Source organism: Neomonachus schauinslandi, chromosome 5 (genome assembly GCF_002201575.2).
Source record: "Neomonachus schauinslandi chromosome 5, ASM220157v2, whole genome shotgun sequence".
NCBI lineage: Eukaryota > Metazoa > Chordata > Mammalia > Carnivora > Phocidae > Neomonachus > Neomonachus schauinslandi.
The window spans coordinates 139,210,274-139,230,393 of record NC_058407.1 but is presented as its reverse complement, the minus strand read 5'-3'; the positions used below and the strand labels follow the sequence as shown (position 1 = coordinate 139,230,393).

The 20,120-nt window shown below is 49.9% G+C and overlaps 1 protein-coding gene across 1 annotated transcript in view; it reads right to left on the bottom strand.

Moving 5' to 3' along the window:
- Nucleotides 1-20,120, bottom strand: part of LOC110587806 (ATP-binding cassette sub-family A member 17-like) — a 60,687-nt gene that overhangs the window by 28,781 nt on the left and 11,786 nt on the right. The window contains 9 exon segments of the mRNA XM_044915254.1: nucleotides 2,687-2,785; nucleotides 7,912-8,062; nucleotides 9,378-9,588; nucleotides 9,845-10,000; nucleotides 10,923-11,108; nucleotides 12,487-12,609; nucleotides 13,691-13,782; nucleotides 13,957-14,145; nucleotides 19,811-19,984. Of these exon segments, the coding sequence (XP_044771189.1) occupies nucleotides 2,687-2,785; nucleotides 7,912-8,062; nucleotides 9,378-9,588; nucleotides 9,845-10,000; nucleotides 10,923-11,108; nucleotides 12,487-12,609; nucleotides 13,691-13,782; nucleotides 13,957-14,145; nucleotides 19,811-19,984 (1,381 nt within the window).

The window sequence follows — 20,120 nt, the reverse complement described above, 5'->3', positions numbered from 1 at the left end:
ACTGTCTTTACACGACGTGGAAAATAAGAAGTAGAACTGTCTTTACACGACGTGATGTTTATACACAAAGGAAATCAACCCCAAACTGTTTGAACTAATAAGTGAGTCAAATAATATCTCTAGATATAAATAATATGAAAATGATTTCTAGACCTGCAACAAGTGATTGGAAATGAAATTTAGGAATCCATTTCCCTACCTTCAAAAACTATGAAGTACTTAGGAGTCAGTTTCACAAAAGATATGCAGAACTTCTGGAAACTGCAAAACACGGCTGATAGAAATGACCTCCCAAAAAAACGAAGTTATGTGTAATACCTATGGGTTGGGAGGATGAATATTTGAAAGATGTCCATTCTCCCCAAATTAATCTGTAGACTCAACTTAGTACCAGTCATATTCCCAGCAGGTTAAAAAAACAGACTATAAGTTTAGACAGTTTTAGGTTTATAGAAAAACTGAGCAGAAAGTCCAGAGTTCCCTTGTATTTATTCTATCCCTGCTCACCCTATTTTCCCTATTGTGAACAGCTTGCATTCGCGTGGGGTTACCTGTTGTAATCCATGAACCAGTGTTCCAGCAAGGTCTTTTTTTCAAAACAGAGACTGACAAGCTTATATTTAAATTTACATGTTAACACAAACGATCTATGAAGGCCAAAACAATCTTCAAAAAATAGACCTGGAGGAACCATCTACTCCCTGACTTCAAGACGTCCCACAAACCTCCAGCAATCACGGTGGCATGGGACTGGCGTGGGACAGACAGCTAGTTCCATGGAGCAGAGTAGGGGATGTAGAAATTGACATACACAGTCGGTTGATTTTTGGTGAAGGCATCCAAACAATTCGGTGTAGAAGGAAGTCTCTTCCCCAAATAGTCCCATCATGACTGGATACCCACGTGCAACAAAATGAACCTCAGCCTCTTATCACACTGTACACAAAAGTTAATACCAGGTGGGTCACAGATCTAATGCAGAAGCTAAAATGGTCAAGTTCCCGAAGAAAACGTAAGAGAAGGACTTTGTGACCTAAGGGTGGGCTCTCAGAATAGGAAGAGGGAAGCAGCAGGCTGGGCAGAACATGTACCTGACAAAGGACTTGTATCCAGAATAGATAAGAACTCAGTAATAAAACCGAGCTGTAGGCCCGATATTTGTGCACCTTTTGGTATGTCTTTTATACTTTGATAAAAATGTAATTGTTAAAGAGAACTCAGTGGCAGCATTGAACCGAGGACCCAGCTGAAGAGAGAAGAGACCTGGATGATAGATCAGAGGATATTATCCAGCATGCGGCTCCGGGAGGCAGAGGGCTGGAAAAGGTGAAAAAGAAGAGAAGACTCACACAGCACAGAGAACGAGAAGATCTAACACCTGTCCTAGGGTGAGAGAGCACTGAGCAGCAGAAACTGTGGGAGTGCGCGGTGGCCGAACTCACGGAGGGCATTCCATCGGGGGCCAGAAGACCATCAGACGTCAAGCAGCATAATTAAAAAGAAAACTGAACCGAAACACACCATGGTTAAGGTGCCTAACATCCGAAGCAAAGAGTGGCCAGATTTCTTTCAAAGGAACAAGCGGTAAACCTACAGCTCACTTTCAGCAAAACAAGAATGGGGACTGGGAAGTCGTATCTTCAGCACATTGATGGAAAACAACTTTCAATCTGGTGACAATATCCTTCAAAAATTAGAGACCTAAAATCATTTCCAGACCAAAACAAAACAAAACCCCCAAAACAAAAAAACACAAATGTGTTTGGCTCCTGCATAAAAACACTAACAGGTGCTGTGAAGAACATCCTGTGGGCAGGAGGAGAGTTATCGGAGAAGAAGAGTGAGCACAGAGACAGGTGTATATGCACAGGAGTTTAAGCGACCACTGGAGTTCTCAAACTCTCAAACTTTATGGAGTTGAAAAAAGAGAGAATTAAAATATACATTACATACACGTTGGTGATGGTGTGATGTGTGCGTGTCCCAAGGTCTCAGCATTTTTCCAGGAGCAGAGTAAAGATATTACTTCACTCGGCACTTTGATAAATTACATAGGTGTGTCTCAATAATGTAATACAGTTGGAACGTAGAATTTCCCACTAGCGTGGGGAGGAAAATATAGAATGAGGAAAAATAACCCAAAAAAGGGAGAGAAAAAGCCAAATAGACTAGTAGAAAATATGAAATAAAATATGCATTTTAATGTATCATTAATAACACTTGCAAACAGCCTGCATGTTGCAGGTAACAGACAGATATTGCCAGACTGGATCATCACTCTCTGGCCTTGTTTGGCCTTCGGGGTGGCTCATCTAGAGCGCCCCATCACAGCCTCCCTGCTTCTGGACACTCACATAGCCCACCCCAGAGCTGGAGGTGATAAACCCTCCCCATTGTTTAAACCAGCTGAGTCCCGGGTCATGTTACTCACAGTCACCAGCATCCCAGGTGATACAATGCCTGTTTGGTTTGTTGTATCTCCTGGAAAGTGATACTGTATTCACCCCTTTCTCTGTTGAGCAGTATCCCTATTACTGGAAGTCCTGGTCAGAGGCTGGCAGGCCGTCCTGTGAGGGTGTGGGCGCCCTGAGGAGGAGCCAAGCACTGGATAGGGCTCAGATGCATGACCCTCAGCACCCCTCCAACTGTAAGGACCCTTGGGGTCTGCAGTTTCACCCCTGCTTACCGAATGAAGACCTCCTCCATGGTGGTGACCGCGGCCCCAAAGCTGGCGATCCCCAGCTCCATCTGCCTCAGTTCCAGCTCGGTAAATAGAGATGCAAACCTGCAAGGGAAGAGTGGTTTTATTCCTCACAGGGGGAAGGTGACCCCATCGCCGTCACCCTGGCTTTCCACAGGGCAAACAGCAGGGAGTCGAGACCGTCTTTGTTCAGATCTCAGCCTCATCACTCCCAAGCTTCAGGACTCTGAACGTGGACAGCGAGGGTCACAGCATTTACTCCAGAACGTTTCGGTGACAATAAATCTGACACACACCTTGTAAATAATTCATCTCTTTCATACTATTTTTGGAGTGCTTACTAAGTGCCGGGGGCCATTCCAAGCCCTTTTCCACACTTGAACTCAGTCAATTGTCTCCACAGCTCTTTGAAGACCATGCTGAGAGGTTAAGTAACTTCTGTAGCAAGACCCCGAGGCAAACTCAGCTGCTCTCTCTAAAGACAGTGAGTGCTCTTTTTTGTTCCCCCTACTGTTACGCTAAATGAGGAAAGGAGCTAATTTTTAACCACCTGCTAATCTCGAACCCTTCCTTATGCATGCGTTCCAATTTTTTTGAGCTGAATGAATCGTGGCTTTTTGTGTGATACTGAGAAATCCGCAATCTCCTACCATGCAGGCTTCTGCTCTTTCACAGCCTGGTGTCCAGCCCAACAACGTGCCTTTAAGAAACCTGTTGGCACTCAGGACACACCAGAGAGACTGCACCATGTACGGCTTGGTGGGTAAGAACGTGGGTGGCACACTGTCGGGGGCTGGGTTTGAGTCCAGACTCTGCCATTTAGGGGTCGTGTGACTCTGGGCTAGTTCTTTCATCTCTCCCAGTCTCTCCTTATCGGTGTGACGGACACTACCTCGTGCACTGAGGGGGCTAAATGTAAGGACAGGTGGCAGAGCCCCAGCCTGTGTTGTGTGTTCACTAGTCAGGTCTTCACAGTGCTCAGTATCTTTTTTTTTTTTTTTTAAAGATTTTATTTATTTATTCATGAGAGACAGAGAGAGAGAGAGAGAGGCAGAGGGAGAAGCAGGCTCCCAAGGAGCAGGGAGCCCGATGTGGGACTCGATCCCAGGACCCCGGGATCATGACCTGAGCCGAAGGCAGACGCTTAACCATCTGAGCCACCCAGGCGCCCACACAGTGCTCAGTATCTTGCTCTTCAGTCTCCCGTTACGGAAATCATGCTCCTCGATGGCTGGTCTCTTGCAACAAGGTTTACCTATAGTGAAATGCCTTGTTCTCGCCCCATCCAAGAGGTGGACCTTTCCACCACCCTGCAAAGTGCTCTCTGCCCCCTTCAGATGATCCCTCTCCTGCCCGCAGACAACCAGTGTCTGGACTCCTACCACCAGAGAGGTGCCTTGTACCTGTTCTTTATCTTCATGCAAGGGGAATCACCCGGTCTCCTTGTATCTAGTTTCATCTGGGCAACACGTTTCTGAGGTTCAGCCATACTGGTGCACGAATTAAGTTTCTTCTCGTCCCTTGTGGAGGTGTTTTCAACAAAAGGAATATACCACTGTTTGATTATTGGTTCCCCTGTTGATTGACATTTGGACGGAAGTGATAGGGGTTGGGTCAGAGGAAGCCCGCAGGCTCTGGGCGGCTTCTCCGGGAGCCCTGAGCCAATGTGAAGCCACCATGCTCTGGAGGACTTGGTAGATGCTCTGATCAATGGTTCGGGCTGGGCCCAGCCTTCCAGGAATCCCGCTGAAGCTCCCAGACCTGGGAGCCCAGCCGTCCTGGAACCCCCATGTAAGTCCACTCGATGGCTCTTATTTTGCTAAAGACTTTTGTGTTTATGTCCATGTTCCAGATGTTGGTGTCAGAGGCGTGCTGCCGTTTCTGTGAGTGGGGTGCTGCTCCCTTCTTTATTTTCTGAAAGATTGGGGTGATTTATTTCCTCCATGACTAATAGGGCCTGGAATTTTCGGTAACATTTGTCATTGCAAATTCGATTTCATCAGTAGATGCGTGGTTATTCAGATTCTTCTCTTTCACTTTGTGTCAGTTTGAGTAGGTTGTGCTTTTTAAGGAATCAGCCTATTTTGTCTACAGTGTCCAATTTATTTGTGGTATTTTCTCATGACTTTGTCATAACTCTGTGCTCGGAGTGCTCAATGGCCACTCATTCCTGATGCTGGTTCTCATATTTCTTCTTCTTTTCTTTAATGGCTTCGGCAGGGGCTTATCACTTTTATTAATATTTGTAATAAACAACGTCTGGCTATTTTAGTCTTCTCGATTTTTTTTGTCTCTTATTCCATCATTTGCTGTCTTCAAATTTATTACTTATTTTCTTCTCGGTACTCTGTACTTCACTTTCTCTCTGCTTTTTCTCCTTCCCTCAGCTGGAAACGCTGGTCATTGGATTTAAGGCTTTCTTCTTTCCTAACCTGAGTGTTTCAAAGCTGTATGTTTCCCTCTGGGCACTCCTCTAGCAGCATCTAAACATTTCGGATCCGTTGTGTTTTCATCACCATCCAATTCAAAACCGTTTCTAATTCCTCTTTGACCCATAAGCTGTTCAGAAGTGTAGTGTTGAATTTCCAAATATTTGTGGATTTTCTAGGTATCTTTTTGTAATCAAGTGCTAATTTAACTCTTCTGCTGTGTGTTGAGGAGCCTGGCTTATGGCTGAGAGCCTACATGTGAGACAGGGATGCCGGGAAGGCGGCAGTGTGGGAAGGACCTGGAATCTGCCTCCTCACTGACACAGCATTCTCACTGGCAAAATCTGTCTGAGGTGCCTGGCACTGGAAGTTGTAGCCAGAGTCATTAGGCAAGAAAAAGAAGCAAAAGGCATCCAAATTGGAGAGGAAGAAGTAAAATTATCTGTTTGCAGACGACATGATCTTATATGTAGAAAACTCTAAAGATGCTGCAAAGAAGCTGTGAGAACTAATAAGCGAATTTAGCAAGGTAGCAGGATAAAAAGTCAACACACAGAAATCAGTTGCATTTCTAAGTACAATGAACAAATCTGAAAAGGAAATTACAAAAACAACCCCATTTACCATTGCATCAAACAATAAAATATTTAGGGATTAACTTAACCAAGGAAGTAAAAGACTTATAGAATGAAAACTTTCAAACACTGCTGAAGGAAAGTAAAGACAACAGAAATCCATGGAAACACACCCCATGTTCATGGACTGGAAGACGTAATATTGTTCAAATGTCAGTGCTAGCCAGAGCATTCCACAGAGTGAGTACAGGCCCTACCAAAAGAGCAATGACTTTTTTTTTTTTTTTGCAGAAATGGAAAAACCCATCCTAAAATTCATATGGAATCTCAAGGGACCCTTAATAACCAAAACAATCTTGCAAAAGAACAAAACTAGAGAATCACACAAAAATCACACAGAAGTGGGCGCCTGGGTGGCTCAGTTGGTTAAGTGACTGCCTTCGGCTCAGGTCATGATCCTGGAGTCCCTGGATCGAGTCCCGCATCGGGCTCTCTGCTCGGCAGGGAGCCTGCTTCTCCCTCTGACCCTCCCCCCTCTCATGTGCTCTCTCTCTCTCTCTCTCTCATTCTCTCTGTCTCAAATAAATAAATAAAATCTTTAAAAAAAAAAATCACACAAAAGCTTCACAACATGGGATCTGGCAATGATTTCTTAGACATGACACCCAGGGTACACTAACAAAAGAAAAAATAAACAAGTTGGACTTCATTAAATTTAAAAATTTTGTGCATCAGGAACCACTATCATTGGAGTAAAAAGACAACCCACTGAATGGGAGAAAATTTTTGCAAATCCTATATCTGATAAAGGATTAATATCCATAATATACAGAGAAATCCTACAACTCCAGAACAAGAGAAAACAGTTTGATTCAAAAATGGGCACAGGACTTGAGGGGCGCCTGTCTGGCTCAGTCAGAGGAGCATGCAACTCTTGATCTCAGGGTCCTGAATTTCAGCCCCCCGTTGGGGGTAGAGATGACTTAATAAATAAAAGTATTTTTAAAAATGGGCAATAGACATTGCTCCAAAGAAGACATACAAATGGCCAATAGGCACATGCAAAGATGCTCAACATCACTCATCATTAGAGAAATGCAAAATGAAATGACAATGAGGTACCACCTCATACCCATTAGGTTGGTTACTAAGGGAAAAAAAAGCAGAAAACAACAGGTATTGTGAGCTGTGGAGAAATTGGAATTCTTGTGTGCTATGGGAGGGAATGTAAAATGGTACAGCTTCTGTGGAAAACAGCATGGCAGTTCTTCAAAAAATTTAAAAATAAAATTGCCATATGATCCAGCACTTCTACTTCTGAGTAAATATGCCTCAAAGAATCCCAAGCAGAGTCTGGAAGGGATACTTGTACACCATGTTCATAGTGACATTATTCACCGTAGCTAAAGTGTGGCAGCACCCCAAGTGTCCACTGACAGATGAAAGGATAAACACAATGTGGGGGGTGTGTGTGTGTAAGATGAAATATTATACAGCCTTAAAAAGGAAGGAAATTCCGCATCATGCCACAGCACTGAACCTTGAGGACATTATGCTAAGTGGTCTAAGCCAATCATGAAAGAACAGGGGTGGGTGCTAGGAGCTGGGAGAGGGTGGTGGGGGATTAGTGTGCTCCCAGAAGTAAGGGACCCAGTAGAGAGAGAAACTGACGATGTGGATGAGCGGGGCGAGTCAAGCAGGTGGGTTTTTGAGAAGTCAGGATGGAAAAAGAGGCCGCATCGTTGGCTGTCAAGATGGAAGGAAGAAAGAAACTTGTGATGGGAGTGAAGTGGACTTCTTGTTTGGTGGCTCTCATCTTCCTAGTGAAGTATGAGCTCAGATTCGTGCTTGAGAACAACACAAGGGAGAGGAGGTGGTGGGGAGTTCCAGGAACTACTCTGAAGTCTGAAATAATTAAAATCAGGTCAAACGTTCATCTCAGCTCCACCACCCAATAAAGGGCTTCTGACTTTGACCTGAAGGCTACTAGGAGCCATCAAGGGTTTTAAAGGAGGGAGGTGACATGATCACAGCCCCATGTTTTCGAGTGGGCTCTGGCTGGAGTATGCTGTCTTTCCAGGAGATGCCAAAGGCCTGGGGGTCCAGACCCTAGCAGAACAGAGAGCCCTTGCTGAGGAGAGGGGCAGAGAGCCGGCTCTGAACTCTGTCCATGCAAACAGCTACTCCCGTCCTCTGGGGTCCACACCTGTGCATGCTCTTTTTAGGAAGAATAAATGTTAATTCTTCTCCAGTGCTGGACTGCAAAACCGCACTTGGTCTGTGTTGATAAACCAGATGAGAAATCTTCTCTGTGCTGCACTGAGGTTTCTTCACTAAAGTCATGTAGTATGTGGCACCTGAAACAACATTTCGAAGACCATGAAACACTCTTACTCTTGTTCTGTCGCTCAGAATGGGCTGCTCCATGGGGAAGTGAAGCTGGGGGGGCCCTGTGGGGAAGGATGGAAACCCCAAGGAATTCGCCTCTGAGGGTCCGTGTTCTCGAGGGCTCTCATGGGCTTTCATTAAAGGGGCGAGAGGCAGACAATAAGAGAAATGGGGACAATCTATGTATTTTCAGCGACATGTGCTGAGGAGAAAGATAAACATGGGAGGGGATATGGAGGGTCAGTGAGTGTGATTCTAAACAGGGTCAGGAGGCCTGAGAAGCGTGGCCAGGCGCTGGCCAGGGAGGGAGCGGGCGTGGCATGCTGCATCAGCTAGCGTCCCGAGTGGCAGGAGCAGAGCAGGGGAGTGGAAGAGCATCGGGCAATGCCGTTGGGTGACAGGACCAGGCCAAGCAAGTCCCTGTGGGCCATTCTTGGACTCTGGCTCTTACTCTCGGTGGGAGGGGAGGTCACTACAGGGCCCAGCAGAAGGGTGACACAGTCATTCGGACAAGTGGGCAGAGGCTGGGGCCAGGGCGCCAGCTGGGTGTGGAGGAGGGAAGGCCCCCAGGGTTTGCAGACCGATGGGATCTGGGCTCTGAGAGACAGAGGGGTCAGGGAGCCTCCAAGGTTTGGGCCAAGCTCCTAGAAGAAAGGAGCTGTCTGTGCTGGGGGCAGTGGGTGTGGTGGCAGAGAGCAGGGGGCCCCCGGTCTGCCTAGGGTTTAGATAAGTCCCACAGAGCTGGTCAGCGTCCATGCGGGTGCGGAGTAGGCTCCGGGTACACGCATGTGGAGTTCAGGAAGGGGTCCAGGCTGGAGAGACACACATTTTCCAGCACAGGAGGCTGGACGAGGTCACCCAGTGCATGCACAGAGGACGGAGTGAGGCCATGGAGGCACGCCCACGCCATAAGCAGTGGAGACGCAGGAGGGCGTGGGGTCCAGGAGAACAAGGGGAGCCACCGTGGAAACAGCCCACACCTGTTCTCTGCACTCTGCACACACTGCTCACTCCTTGAGGAACACAGTGAGTGTCCATTTTCTAGATTGGAAGCAGAAGGCTAAAGGTCAAAGCCCCTGGCCACATGGATGGAGGCTATAAACCAGCAGAGTGGAGCTCAGACCTCAATCTCCCGACTCCAGGTCTCAAACTGTGCTCCTTTGCTCCCTGCTCCTATCACGGCCCCTCTCTAGCCTCAGGGACCCTCCAGGCCAGGGACAGGGCCCCGTGGGGAAGGGAGGCAGTCCTGCCCCCGCCGCCCACCCACCCACCCGCGCTGCTCACCATACTTCTGCTTGAGGAACAGCGAGGACCCGCAGCACTGCAGCTCCCCCTTGGCCATGATGGCCACGCGGTCCCCCAGCAGGTCAGCCTCGTCCATGAAGTGCGTGGTCAGCAGCACGGTGCGGTCACTCTTGTGCTGCTGCAGGAGGTCCCAGATGGCCCTCCTGGAGATGGCATCCATGCCCGAGGTGGGCTCGTCCAGCATCAGCACCTGCAGGCAGAGCAGTGGCCGCTGGGGGTGGTGGCAGAGCCGCGTGGTGGGCCCGGGCTGGCTGTGCGGGAGGCCCCGTGAGGCTCCAGTTGGTGAAGACGTGGCCGTCCCGCCCTGGCCAGGCTGCTCTGCAGGTATCCGGGGGCCACAGCCAGCCCGTGCCGCGTGGGGCCTGGAGCCCGATGCCTCCGTGCGGCCATCCCGAGCGGCCATCTGCGTGCACGGGGCCCTGCCCCGGGGCCTCCCACCCGCCTACCTTGGAGCCCGCTATGAGGGCGATGCCGATGGAGAGCTTGCGCTTCATGCCCGCGCTCAGGAACCGGCTCAGGGAGTCCTGCTTGTCCTCCAGACCGAGGACGTGCAGCATCCGCTGGACTTCTTCAGGGCACTTCTGACGGGACAAGCCCTTCAGCTGCAACAGCGGGGGACGGAGAGGTCCGGCAGGGGCTCCCGCTGGGAGGCTGGCCCGTCCAGTCCTCGAGGAGCCTGGCCTCGGTGTCATCCCCTTTTCTCCGTGAGCCGCACCTGCTGCCCTGACGTCCCTCCCCGCCTCCCCGGTAGAGGCCCACCTGTCCAGCCAGCATTTTGCTAGTATATACGTAAACTTGACACAAGAAACTTACTACCCTCATGGAAAGGGATGGACAAAAGGCTTTTGCATTTTGAACCATGTAAACATATTAACACTAAGTACGGTCTATTAAAGGATCACACATCATGACCGAGTGGGAGTTACCCCAGGGAAGTTCAACTGATGAAAAGTCTGTGTAAGTGTTGCATAATGAAGAGTCTGGCTAGCCTCTGTCCCCAGTTACTGGGAGGGGCCTCTAAATCCTTGGAGTGATGGGGTGTCCTGGTTATTCACCTGGTACCCTGGGGCCACACCTCAGTTTATGCTAATGCGTTGACTCAGGACCTGGAGGGGGCAGGGAGACATGCAGAAGCTGCAGCTTGAATTCAGTCCCGAGGCCTAGGATTCGACCATTGGGGTCTATGTGATGAAACCCCAAGAAAAACTGGATACTTGCAGGTTAAATAAGCTACTGTGTACATAGCCACATCCCAGCAGGGTGAGGCGTCTGGAGGACACGGAAGCCTCCAGTTTGGGACTCTCCCAGACCTCACCCTGCATGTCTCTTCTTTTCACTCGTCCCGATTTGTATCCTTTGTAGTCAAACTGTAACCCATGCCCCAGCCCCCTTCCTGAATGTTTAGGGAATAGCATCCAGAAGAGGTTTCAAGGCCTTCTGAGGTTGGGTCAGGGAGCTGCAGGCTTCCTGAGCCTCCCCAAGAATGGATGCAGAGGAAACACAGTGTGCCACCCACAGACGCACCTGAGCATAGAAATAAAGATGCTCTGCTACTGTGAGGTTTTCAAACAAGATGTCGTGCTGGGGGCACCAGCCCAGGCTCCTCTGGACCTCAGCCATATCGCGTGAAATTTCATATCCATTGACATAGGCCCATCCACCTGAAGGAGGAATAAGACCTAGGAGCAAGTGCAAGACATATGCTAAGGTCTTCAGCCCGAGCACACCGCAGCTGGAGGCTTACGGATGCCCTGTGTTTGTCCGCATGCAGACTGCCTCATTCCTTGCCATGATCAGTAACATCTGGTGAAAGAGACATCCTTCCTGCCTCTGAGGAGTGCCCGTCTGACTAGGTGAACAGAACACACAGGCACGTGGAAACAAATCGCACTGCGATAAGCAGTAAGTGATACTACGGAAATGGGTTTCAGGAGAACGGTATTTGGGGCATCTAACTGTTCTGAACTGAGACCCATGACTGATTCACCTCTGATTCCCAGTCAGCCCCCGGGAATGACTCCACCCAGTGCCGGGTGCCTGTGGGAATGTGTGGGGCTTCGCAGCCCACCCATCAGTGTCCTTTATTCTCATTTTTATTCTCATCTTCTTCGTTTAAGTCTATTTGCAACAAGGTTACAAGAAGAAAGTATAGCAAAGCACACAAAGGATGCAGGTCCCAGCGTGTAAATATGACCACTGGTAACACTGTTTGGTGTACCTTTGTGTATTCTTTTTTTTTTTTTAAGATTTTATTTATTTATCATAAAGAGAGCACAAGCAGAGGGCGTGGGAGAGGGAGAAGCAGGCTTCCCGACCATCAGGGAGCCCGATGCGGGGCTCGATCCCAGGACGCTGGGATCATGACCTGAGCCGAAGGCAGACACTTAACCAACTGAGCCACCCAGGCGCCCCTCACGTGTTAAAGTTTTTAGCAAAAACGGGAAAATATAAATTCTGGTTTTTTAACTGGCTTTTTCACTAAATGGTCTATTGAGGCCATTTCTCCACATCCACAAAATTCATATAATTTGGGAAGGCTAGTAAAATTTCATTGTTATGAATATACGCTCTTTATTCAACGCACACTAGTGGCTAAGTAGATGGTTTTCAGGTTTTTGAAGTACGAACATGTGATATGACTTTGCCTTCTTTCCCACACATCTCCTTACTCTAAATCAATGTAAGTAGATTCAGGGCGCCTGGGGGGGCTCAGTGGGTTCAGCTCTTGGTTTCGGCTCCTGTCGTGATCTCAGAGTCGTGGGATCGAGCCCCACGGCGGGCTCCATGCTCAGCGGGAAGTCTGTCTGATAGTCTCCCTCTCTCTGTGGCACTCTGTGTGGGAAGAGACACACAGAGCCGTGTGCAAGCTCCTCGATGGTTTGTGAGATCTCCTTCCACAGACTGGAAGAGCCAAAGATTCCCTCTTCCTGGCACAGGGTCACGTGAACAACCACTCTACAGATGGTAAAAAAGCAAACAGCAAGTGCTTCATATTAAACGTCAGTGAGCTCTAAGGAGGGGAGATGGAAGTACATTCCAGGTGTGTTGAAGGCTCTGTTCCTCGAGGGGGCTGGCCCTGCGTGGGTACCTGTGAGCACGTGGTGGTTTTGCCGGCTCCGTTGTGTCCCAGGAGGACAGTGATCTGCCCCTAGAATAGATTCATGGTCAGATCTTTGACTGCTCTGTGTTTATTCTTTCCCATGTGATACACCTGTGGAAGATTCAACGTGTGACCGACACCCTAACGGGCATGTGGCATTCCCAAAGCATCTACAACCCACATCAAGTTCCCCATGAAAGTCAGTCCATCGGTGGGTATCCAAGTGGAAATGCGGCAGGGAGCCCTTCTTTCAGGGTTTAGCTGCCTGGGGCTACCCAGGAGTCTGACGGGGGTGCAGCCCCGGGGGGTTCTGCCTGGCACCGGGGCCACAGAGGCCAGGGCTCGAGGACGCAGGGCTCAGAGCTTGGCAGGAAGTCTTCCTGCTTCTAGAGCCACACCTTGCCCTGCATGACGTGGCCAAACCACTGAGAAATCGTGCCAGAACCACGTGTGTGCAGACAGCCTGTTCTGCGAACAGAAAGGAGATCCCTGCCCGTGGAAGCCTCAAGCGTGCCTGGCTGCTACCGTGACCAGAGCGCGTGAGGGAGCTGGAGATATCCTCGCATCGTGAGTCCCCTGGGCTAGGATGTGACACCCCGCCCCCTGGGCTCCCACAGGCAGAGGAAGGCGGCATAGAGTGTGGCAAGGACACCGCCTCTCCTTGGGCTCATCGCATCTGAAGAACAGAAGGTGCCGAAGGAGGAGAAAATGATGCTTTGTGGGCCGGGCCAGGCCCAGAGCTGACATCCAGGCATCCTGTCCTGGGAGTGCCTAGTCCCGCAGGGCTCTGCGTGCAGGAAAGGCTTGGCGAACGCTGGTGACAGACAAACATGCCCCATCTGGAAGCCAGCCCTGAAAGCGGAGCACCGAGTGATCGGGTGTGTAAACCGTGGAGGATCAACGTCAGCCACCAAGTGGCTGAGTTCCAGGGTGTCCCCGGGCAGCCGTGTTGGCATGGTGGGGGTGTGGGGATTGTTTCAAGGGACATCATCCAGACCCTCCATCCAACCCCACTTCACTGCATGACAGGAAACAGGAAACATTTTATGTTAGGTTCCTATTTTGAGGATACCATTACAGGAGGAAATTAAGCCTCTATCAGGGAATGTACCTTGTAACCACGGTCAGAATAAAACAGAAGCCTCTACACGCTATTTCATAAGTTCTTGGAAGGAGGTTCGTGAGCTGATACCTTGTAGAGATGTTGGATTTCAATCCCTTTCACCAAATTGGTAGGCTCTTCCTGAAAGAACTTGCCAGGGGCAAGAGTCAGAGATACTGAGACTCGTTCGTCGTGCTCCCTTGGTGACCACAAGCTGATAGGTTTGGGGTGAATCCAGGTTAGAGAACCCAGCTTAGGTTTCCTGGGGTTTGAGATTTCCATCAGGACGCCACCAAGACGGGTGAGGGTACTGGGGGCGGGGGGTTGTAAGAGGTCTGACGTGGTCTATAGAACACTAGCGCTGGCACTCACCATGACAAAGAAGTACCAGGGCTTGGGTACACCGCACTGCCCCGGGAGCACGGCCTCCATGCACCAGGCCACCACGCTGTACAGGACGGAGTCCAGCAGAAGCAGCAGCAGCACCTGGGAGAAGTTAAACTCCCCCCTCATGCTGCCGATATTCTTCCACCGCATGCCTGTGCCTGAGCCAAAGGAAGGACGAGGACACCACACGGAAGGCACAACTCCCCCCTCAAACCACTGGTGACCAGGCCCCTGGCAACACTGGACTGTTGGTGTCCGGGGCGTCAGGGGAAGAATGCAACGCACAGGGAAGGGGAAAGCGAGAGTCGTGAGTTTCTGCCATGAGATAAGCCATTTTAAAAATTGCCGAAAGTGCTAGTGATTTCATTGGCACCAAGAAGGAGGAGTCTGGTCACCAAGACTCTTCTCCACGCTTCCGCACCTGATGCCCCTCTTCTCGCTGAGCTAATTCTCCCTCCAAGTGAGCTCAGCGCTTCCTTAGCCTGCAAGCTCGCGTTCACACTCCACCTGTGTGGGTTCTGGGCTGTCCCACAAGCCAGCAAGTGTCCCAGTATTGTTCATTCACCATCCGCCCTAGGGCGTCACGTGCACCTCCTCCCAGAATATGGGAAGGTGCAGAGGAGGGGCTTGGGACCAGTTCCAGGACGCCAAGGGAGGTAAGTAGTCTGTGTGATGCCAAGTGTCAAATCTCAATGCCAGTGTGATGAAGCTTCTCATCTCACATCTGAGATACTGAGCGTCTGCTGCCACCCGGCAGGCTCGCGGTGGCAGGAACCAGCAACACCGCAGGTGAGGTTCGAGTGCGGGCGAGCACCCAGATGGGCTAGATCACTGCTCCTCAAATTCGAATGTGCTTGAGGAGCGCCTGGGGATTTCATTCCGATTACGTGTGTTCGGGGGGGCCGGGGGGAGCCTGCGTTTCCAACACCCTCTGGCTGGGGGGGGGGGGGAGAAGCTGATGCTGCTGTGGGGGGCCAGGAGACCCGCCGGGATCCCATTCCCGTGACAGGTGTCTACGTGCCAGCCTAGAGCGTCGCCGTTCGCTGCCGCTAACAATCAGATCTCGCATGACTCAGGACGGGTCCCGAGGCTGTGGTGGATGCGGGGCATACTTGGTTCCCGAGAGTCAGGTCCATCTTCACTCAGTGCGGATCTGCAGGGTGCAGATGGCAGAGGGGCAAGGCTACTTTCCGCCCTCAACAGACACGTGATTGCTGGTTAACTTAGGTATTTACTGCGAATGTGCATGCTGACGAATGTATAAAATGGAGCTTTAACAGGCAATCCAAGGGAAATATCCGCGTGATCAGCCCCCAGGGGTCAGTCGCCCCAGAAGCCCCCAGAGTGCACGCCCCCTCCCCACCCTACCCCTGGCTGGATGTTTGCAGGCAACATCTGGCTGGCTTTTTCCTCTTATCCATTCTGACAGCCTTTCTGTAACTGGTCTGTCTACACCGTTCACATTTCGTGCGACTTACTGCTGCTTGGGATTAAAATCTACCAGCTCGTGACTATTTGTTCCAAACTTTTCTTTCTTTTTCTTCCCCTTTTCTCCCTTTTCTTGCATTCATGGAGAATGTTTTCATGATTCCATTTTATTTCCACTGTTGATTTATTATTTATACCTCTAAAAATTTTTTTTTCAGTGTTGTTGTACGGTTTACATTATTTGTCTTTTACCAGATTACGTCATCAAACAATGTTGTGTGAGGACTGTCCACACGTCTTCCCAATCCTTCCCCACCCCTGCTATGGTCCTACATCTCACTTCTGCAGGAGCTCTAAACGTTATAAGGCTCCTCCCACTTTTGCTTTAGACACTCAGTCCTATTTCAAAACAAAAAAACCCCCCAAAAAACAAACAAACAAAAAAACCCCACGAAAAACAAAGTATTTTCCGTTTGCTCTTCATTGCCTCATGTAGACCCAAGCTTCGGTTTGGTATTCTTTTTGCCTAAAGATCTCAACATTTCTTGTAATGTTTCCTCCCCATCAAGTCTGTCAGCTTGTGTTTCTTTGAGAGAGCCTATCTCTCGTTGAGTTTCCTCCAGCCTGTCGGGGTTCTCCCTGAGCCTGTAACCCGTAACCCGTAATCCGTGTCCCTTCATTGTCTCCCGGCTTGTTGGCTCTCATCGGCTCCTGTCTGTGAAGTGCCTATTCAAGTCTTCCCTCCCCCACGCTTTACCACAAATTCTAACGTTTAATTGATGTATGTGACTTCTTCAAATATTCTGGACACAAGCCTTTCATGGGCTCAGTGTGTCTCCCTCGGCAGCTTCCCTACATTCTGTCTGTGGCCGTCTTAATGTCAAATGTATCTGTCTTTGTGGCTGGTTATTTTTGTGTCTTGCTTAATAAGAAATCTTTCCCACTTTGAGGACAGCCGTGCACTCTTCTGTATCATCTCCGAAAGCTTTAGAGAGTTTCAGTGTGTGCTGTGAATTGGAGTCCGATTCACCTTCCCCAGAAGGTTCTTCAGGTGCGCCAGCACCATTCACTGGCCCCATGGCTCTGCAGCATCACCTTGGGCCTTTGACTGTGCCTGCTGTGGCCTTTCTTTTCTGTTCTATCGGTCTTTTTGTCAATCTTTTTTTTTTTTTTAAAGATTTTATTTATTTATTTGACAGAGAGAGACACAGCGAGAGAGGGAACACAAGCAGGGGGAGTGGGAGAGGGAGAAGCAGGCTCCCCGCAGAGCTGGGAGCCCAATGCGGGACTCGATCCCAGGACCCTGGGATCATGACCTGAGGTGAAGGCAGTCGCTTAACCAACTGAGCCACCCAGACGCCCCTTTTTGTCAATCTTAACGACTACTGTTTTATGGTAGATCGTCATATCCAGGAAAACAAGTCTTTCCATCTTGTTCTTCAAGGGGTTTTTGCCGTTCTTGGTCCTCTGTACATGCCTTTAAATTTGAGAACCAGCTCATCAGTTTCCATCAAAAACAAAAACCTGCTGAGTTTGGATGGGGTAGGGGTTCCCACAGCTTATCTAATTATGTTGGGGAGCACAGTGCTGCGGGAGGAGTCTAGCGGGCTGGCCCTGCCCCCCATCCGTTTCCTTGAGATTGTTCTGAGCCAGCTGTGCCCATCCTGCTCCCCGACTTCTCAGCCTCCCTGCAGTGAAGGTGGGCATAGCACCAAAGTTCTCTCTCCTTTCCGCTGCTTTCGGACTCAGCCAATCTTTTGCTTATTCCTTTCTCTATTACGTTTGAAAGTTACACACTGCTTCTAGCCTTCTGGAGGGCTCAGTACTGAATTACCGGGTCTGCTTCACATAGCAAAGTCTAAAGTTAATTACCTTTCCTCTCCTTCCGGAAAGTATTTACGCCCTTTGGGTTCTGACGTTACCCCCCCACAAAAAAAAACCCTCTTATGTATTTTAATTCCACCTGTTAAAAAAAAAAAAACCTAAAGGTATCTCTCTTAGTATGAACCACTGTCTTCAGGCTCTTGTTGAAAAGCAGTTTGTCTTTCTGTGCCTCAGGCTTCTTGCAAGATTTTCCTCTTGCCATCTGCTGTGCTCACTCTTACGCTGATGTGTCCAGTGTAGATTTCTTCTTCTTACTCTTGTCTGGGATTTGCTGGGCTTCCTGAAATCCGGTCTGGGGACAGATCTGGGCTCCGTCTCTTCAGAAGATTTCTTCTACCCCCTTCTCTCTTTTCCTGTGGGACCTCTGCTTAAATGGGGGTAAAGCCCTCCTCACTCTTCTCTGAATGCTTTCTCAATTTTCTTGCACATTTTAACATCTTTTTGATCCTCTTTGCTGCCTCCCCCATGGTTTCTTCTTCTAACCTACTTCCAGGCCATAACTCTCTCTCGGCGGTTTCAACGCCACCGTTAACCCAGACAATACATTCAAACAATGTCTTAAAGTCTTTTTTTTTTTTTTAAGATTTTATTTATTTATTTGACAGAGAGAGACACAGCGAGAGAGGGAACACAAGCAGGGGGAGGGGGAGAAGGAGAAGCAGGCTTCCTGCGGAGCGGGGAGCCCGATGCGGGGCTCGATCCCAGGACCTTGAGATCATGACCTGAGCCGAAGGCAGACGCTTAACGACTGAGCCACCCAGGCTCCCCTCAAACAATGTCTTTATAGAAAAACATATACTGAGCATTATTGTCTTATAATCTGAGCTTTGGTAATTCCAAAAACGTGAGGATTTTGTGCATCTGTTTCTGTTGGCTCTCATCCATGGCGGTTTATTTCCTTATGTTTTTAATTGCTTTTTACCATGTTGCGTTTTGCTCTTGAGAACCCGTCTGGGAGGATTCGCCATGACGGGGATGAAAGTGCTTCTGCCAGGCACCTGAGTGGGGGCTCTGTCGTCCCAGGACCACCCGAAATCATGTTCCTGCTCCAGGGTCCCTGGACAGCCCTCGCAGGGTGACCCTGGGCTGTAGCTCCGCCAGAGAACCAGCCTCTGACAGGTTCTTGGGGGCAATTTTCCCCTTGGGTTTTCTTCCACGATGTGGTCAGCACCACGGCACCTTCCCCAAGGCCCTCTCGTTTATGAGGGGTTGGGATATGGACGCAGGGATAGACTCCCTGCTGTCCTTCAAGAAAGCCGGCTCTCAGTTGCTGGCCAGGGCCATAGTCAAGGGCTTCCAGCTGTCAGTCAGCCTGGTCACGCCCTTTCTTGGGGGTCCACACCTAGTGATGGCAGGAGGCAGAGGCACGAAGGCCGGGGCCGTCAGCCCCCCGCTCGGGTGGGCCGCTTTAACCCATAACTCCCAAGTCAGGACTGCACTGTAGCCCTAGTCTTGTTTCATTCTTTCCCCAAGAGAATCTCAGCGGGGGAACGAACCGAAGCTCCTCAGCTTTCAACAGATAGGCTCCATAAAGTTCCCCTATTCATTCCCTAACATATGAGGAATCAGAGATACCTTTTTAATTCTACTTTTCCCCCATGCTTATGTGTAAAGTGTGGTCTCATCAATGCTTTGTTAAGGAAAACCCCTCACCTGCAACAAATTCTGGTCAGCTTCACACCCTTTATTATATCTTAAGCACCCTTAACCCATTGAGACCATCCCAATTTAACAAAAGTTAATTGGTAGATAGATGCCTCTGACCTGCCTCTGACCAGATCATTGGAAATTATCCCAGTTGCAGTAAGAGGACGCAGAAACTAGATCCAACTTAGAACCCCTGTTCCTGCCTTCTGCTGCTAAACCAAGCCATAGCATCTAGAACCAGAGCTGCGAGGACGCCGCAGAGACGCTTGCTACAGTGTCCACAGCCGGCCATCTTAGTCTTAGTGCTGCTGAGATGGGGGACGGTTTCACCCAGGAAGCCTACGGAGCCCAGCAGGCCCTCGGTTTGGATGTGTTAGCCGCCATCTTCTGTGGTGATCGTCGGCATTCAGAGCAATTCTTCCACCTCAGGAACGTAAGACAGACGAGCACGTGGGGGAGTACTTGTGAGGAAAGCAGACCAGCACCGCTGGACAGGCCCCCAGGCCGACCCCAAGTCCGTGCGCGTGGAACACGGTGAATGTGAATTGCTCTCCGTTATCTGTAAAGGTCTAAGTGCGTTCACTGAATCCAACTGTGAATCTGTGTCTTTTCTATCTAAGCAACTACATCGGCGTATAATTTCCTAAGTCATTAATATGCTTTAGTTTTGCTCCCAAACCACACCGTGAGCTGTGTGGTGTGGACCCCGTCCTACAACCCACCGCAGTTGCCAGGGTATTGCAAACGCTCCCAAGGCCGAAGGAAGCCGCCAGCGAGGGCCGCCCAGAAACATAGGTCAGCCTGGGCCGTCCCCCACGGTGGCCGAGCTTCAAGGCCGCTTCCCTGGGGAGAGGGAGGGCTCACCTTTTATCTCAAACGCGGAGATTAATCGGACTCCCAGTGCCATGGCGACGTTCGAGAGCAGACAGAAGGCCACCTTTTGGAAGTGGGTCCTCTGGCGGTAGCTGAACGTGAGGTACAGGTATGGGAGGTAGGTGAAGAAGAAGAGGATGCCTCCAGCAGCAGTTGCTACGTGGGCTGTGGGAAGACACAACGGGGCCATCAGCCACGCACGAGGTGACACAAGCCCCTTCCCGCCACGGAAGCGGGGCTGGGGGTGTCTGCAGGTGCCTCGGCATCGCAGAAGGGAGGCAGCCTTTTACGGAATTTTGCA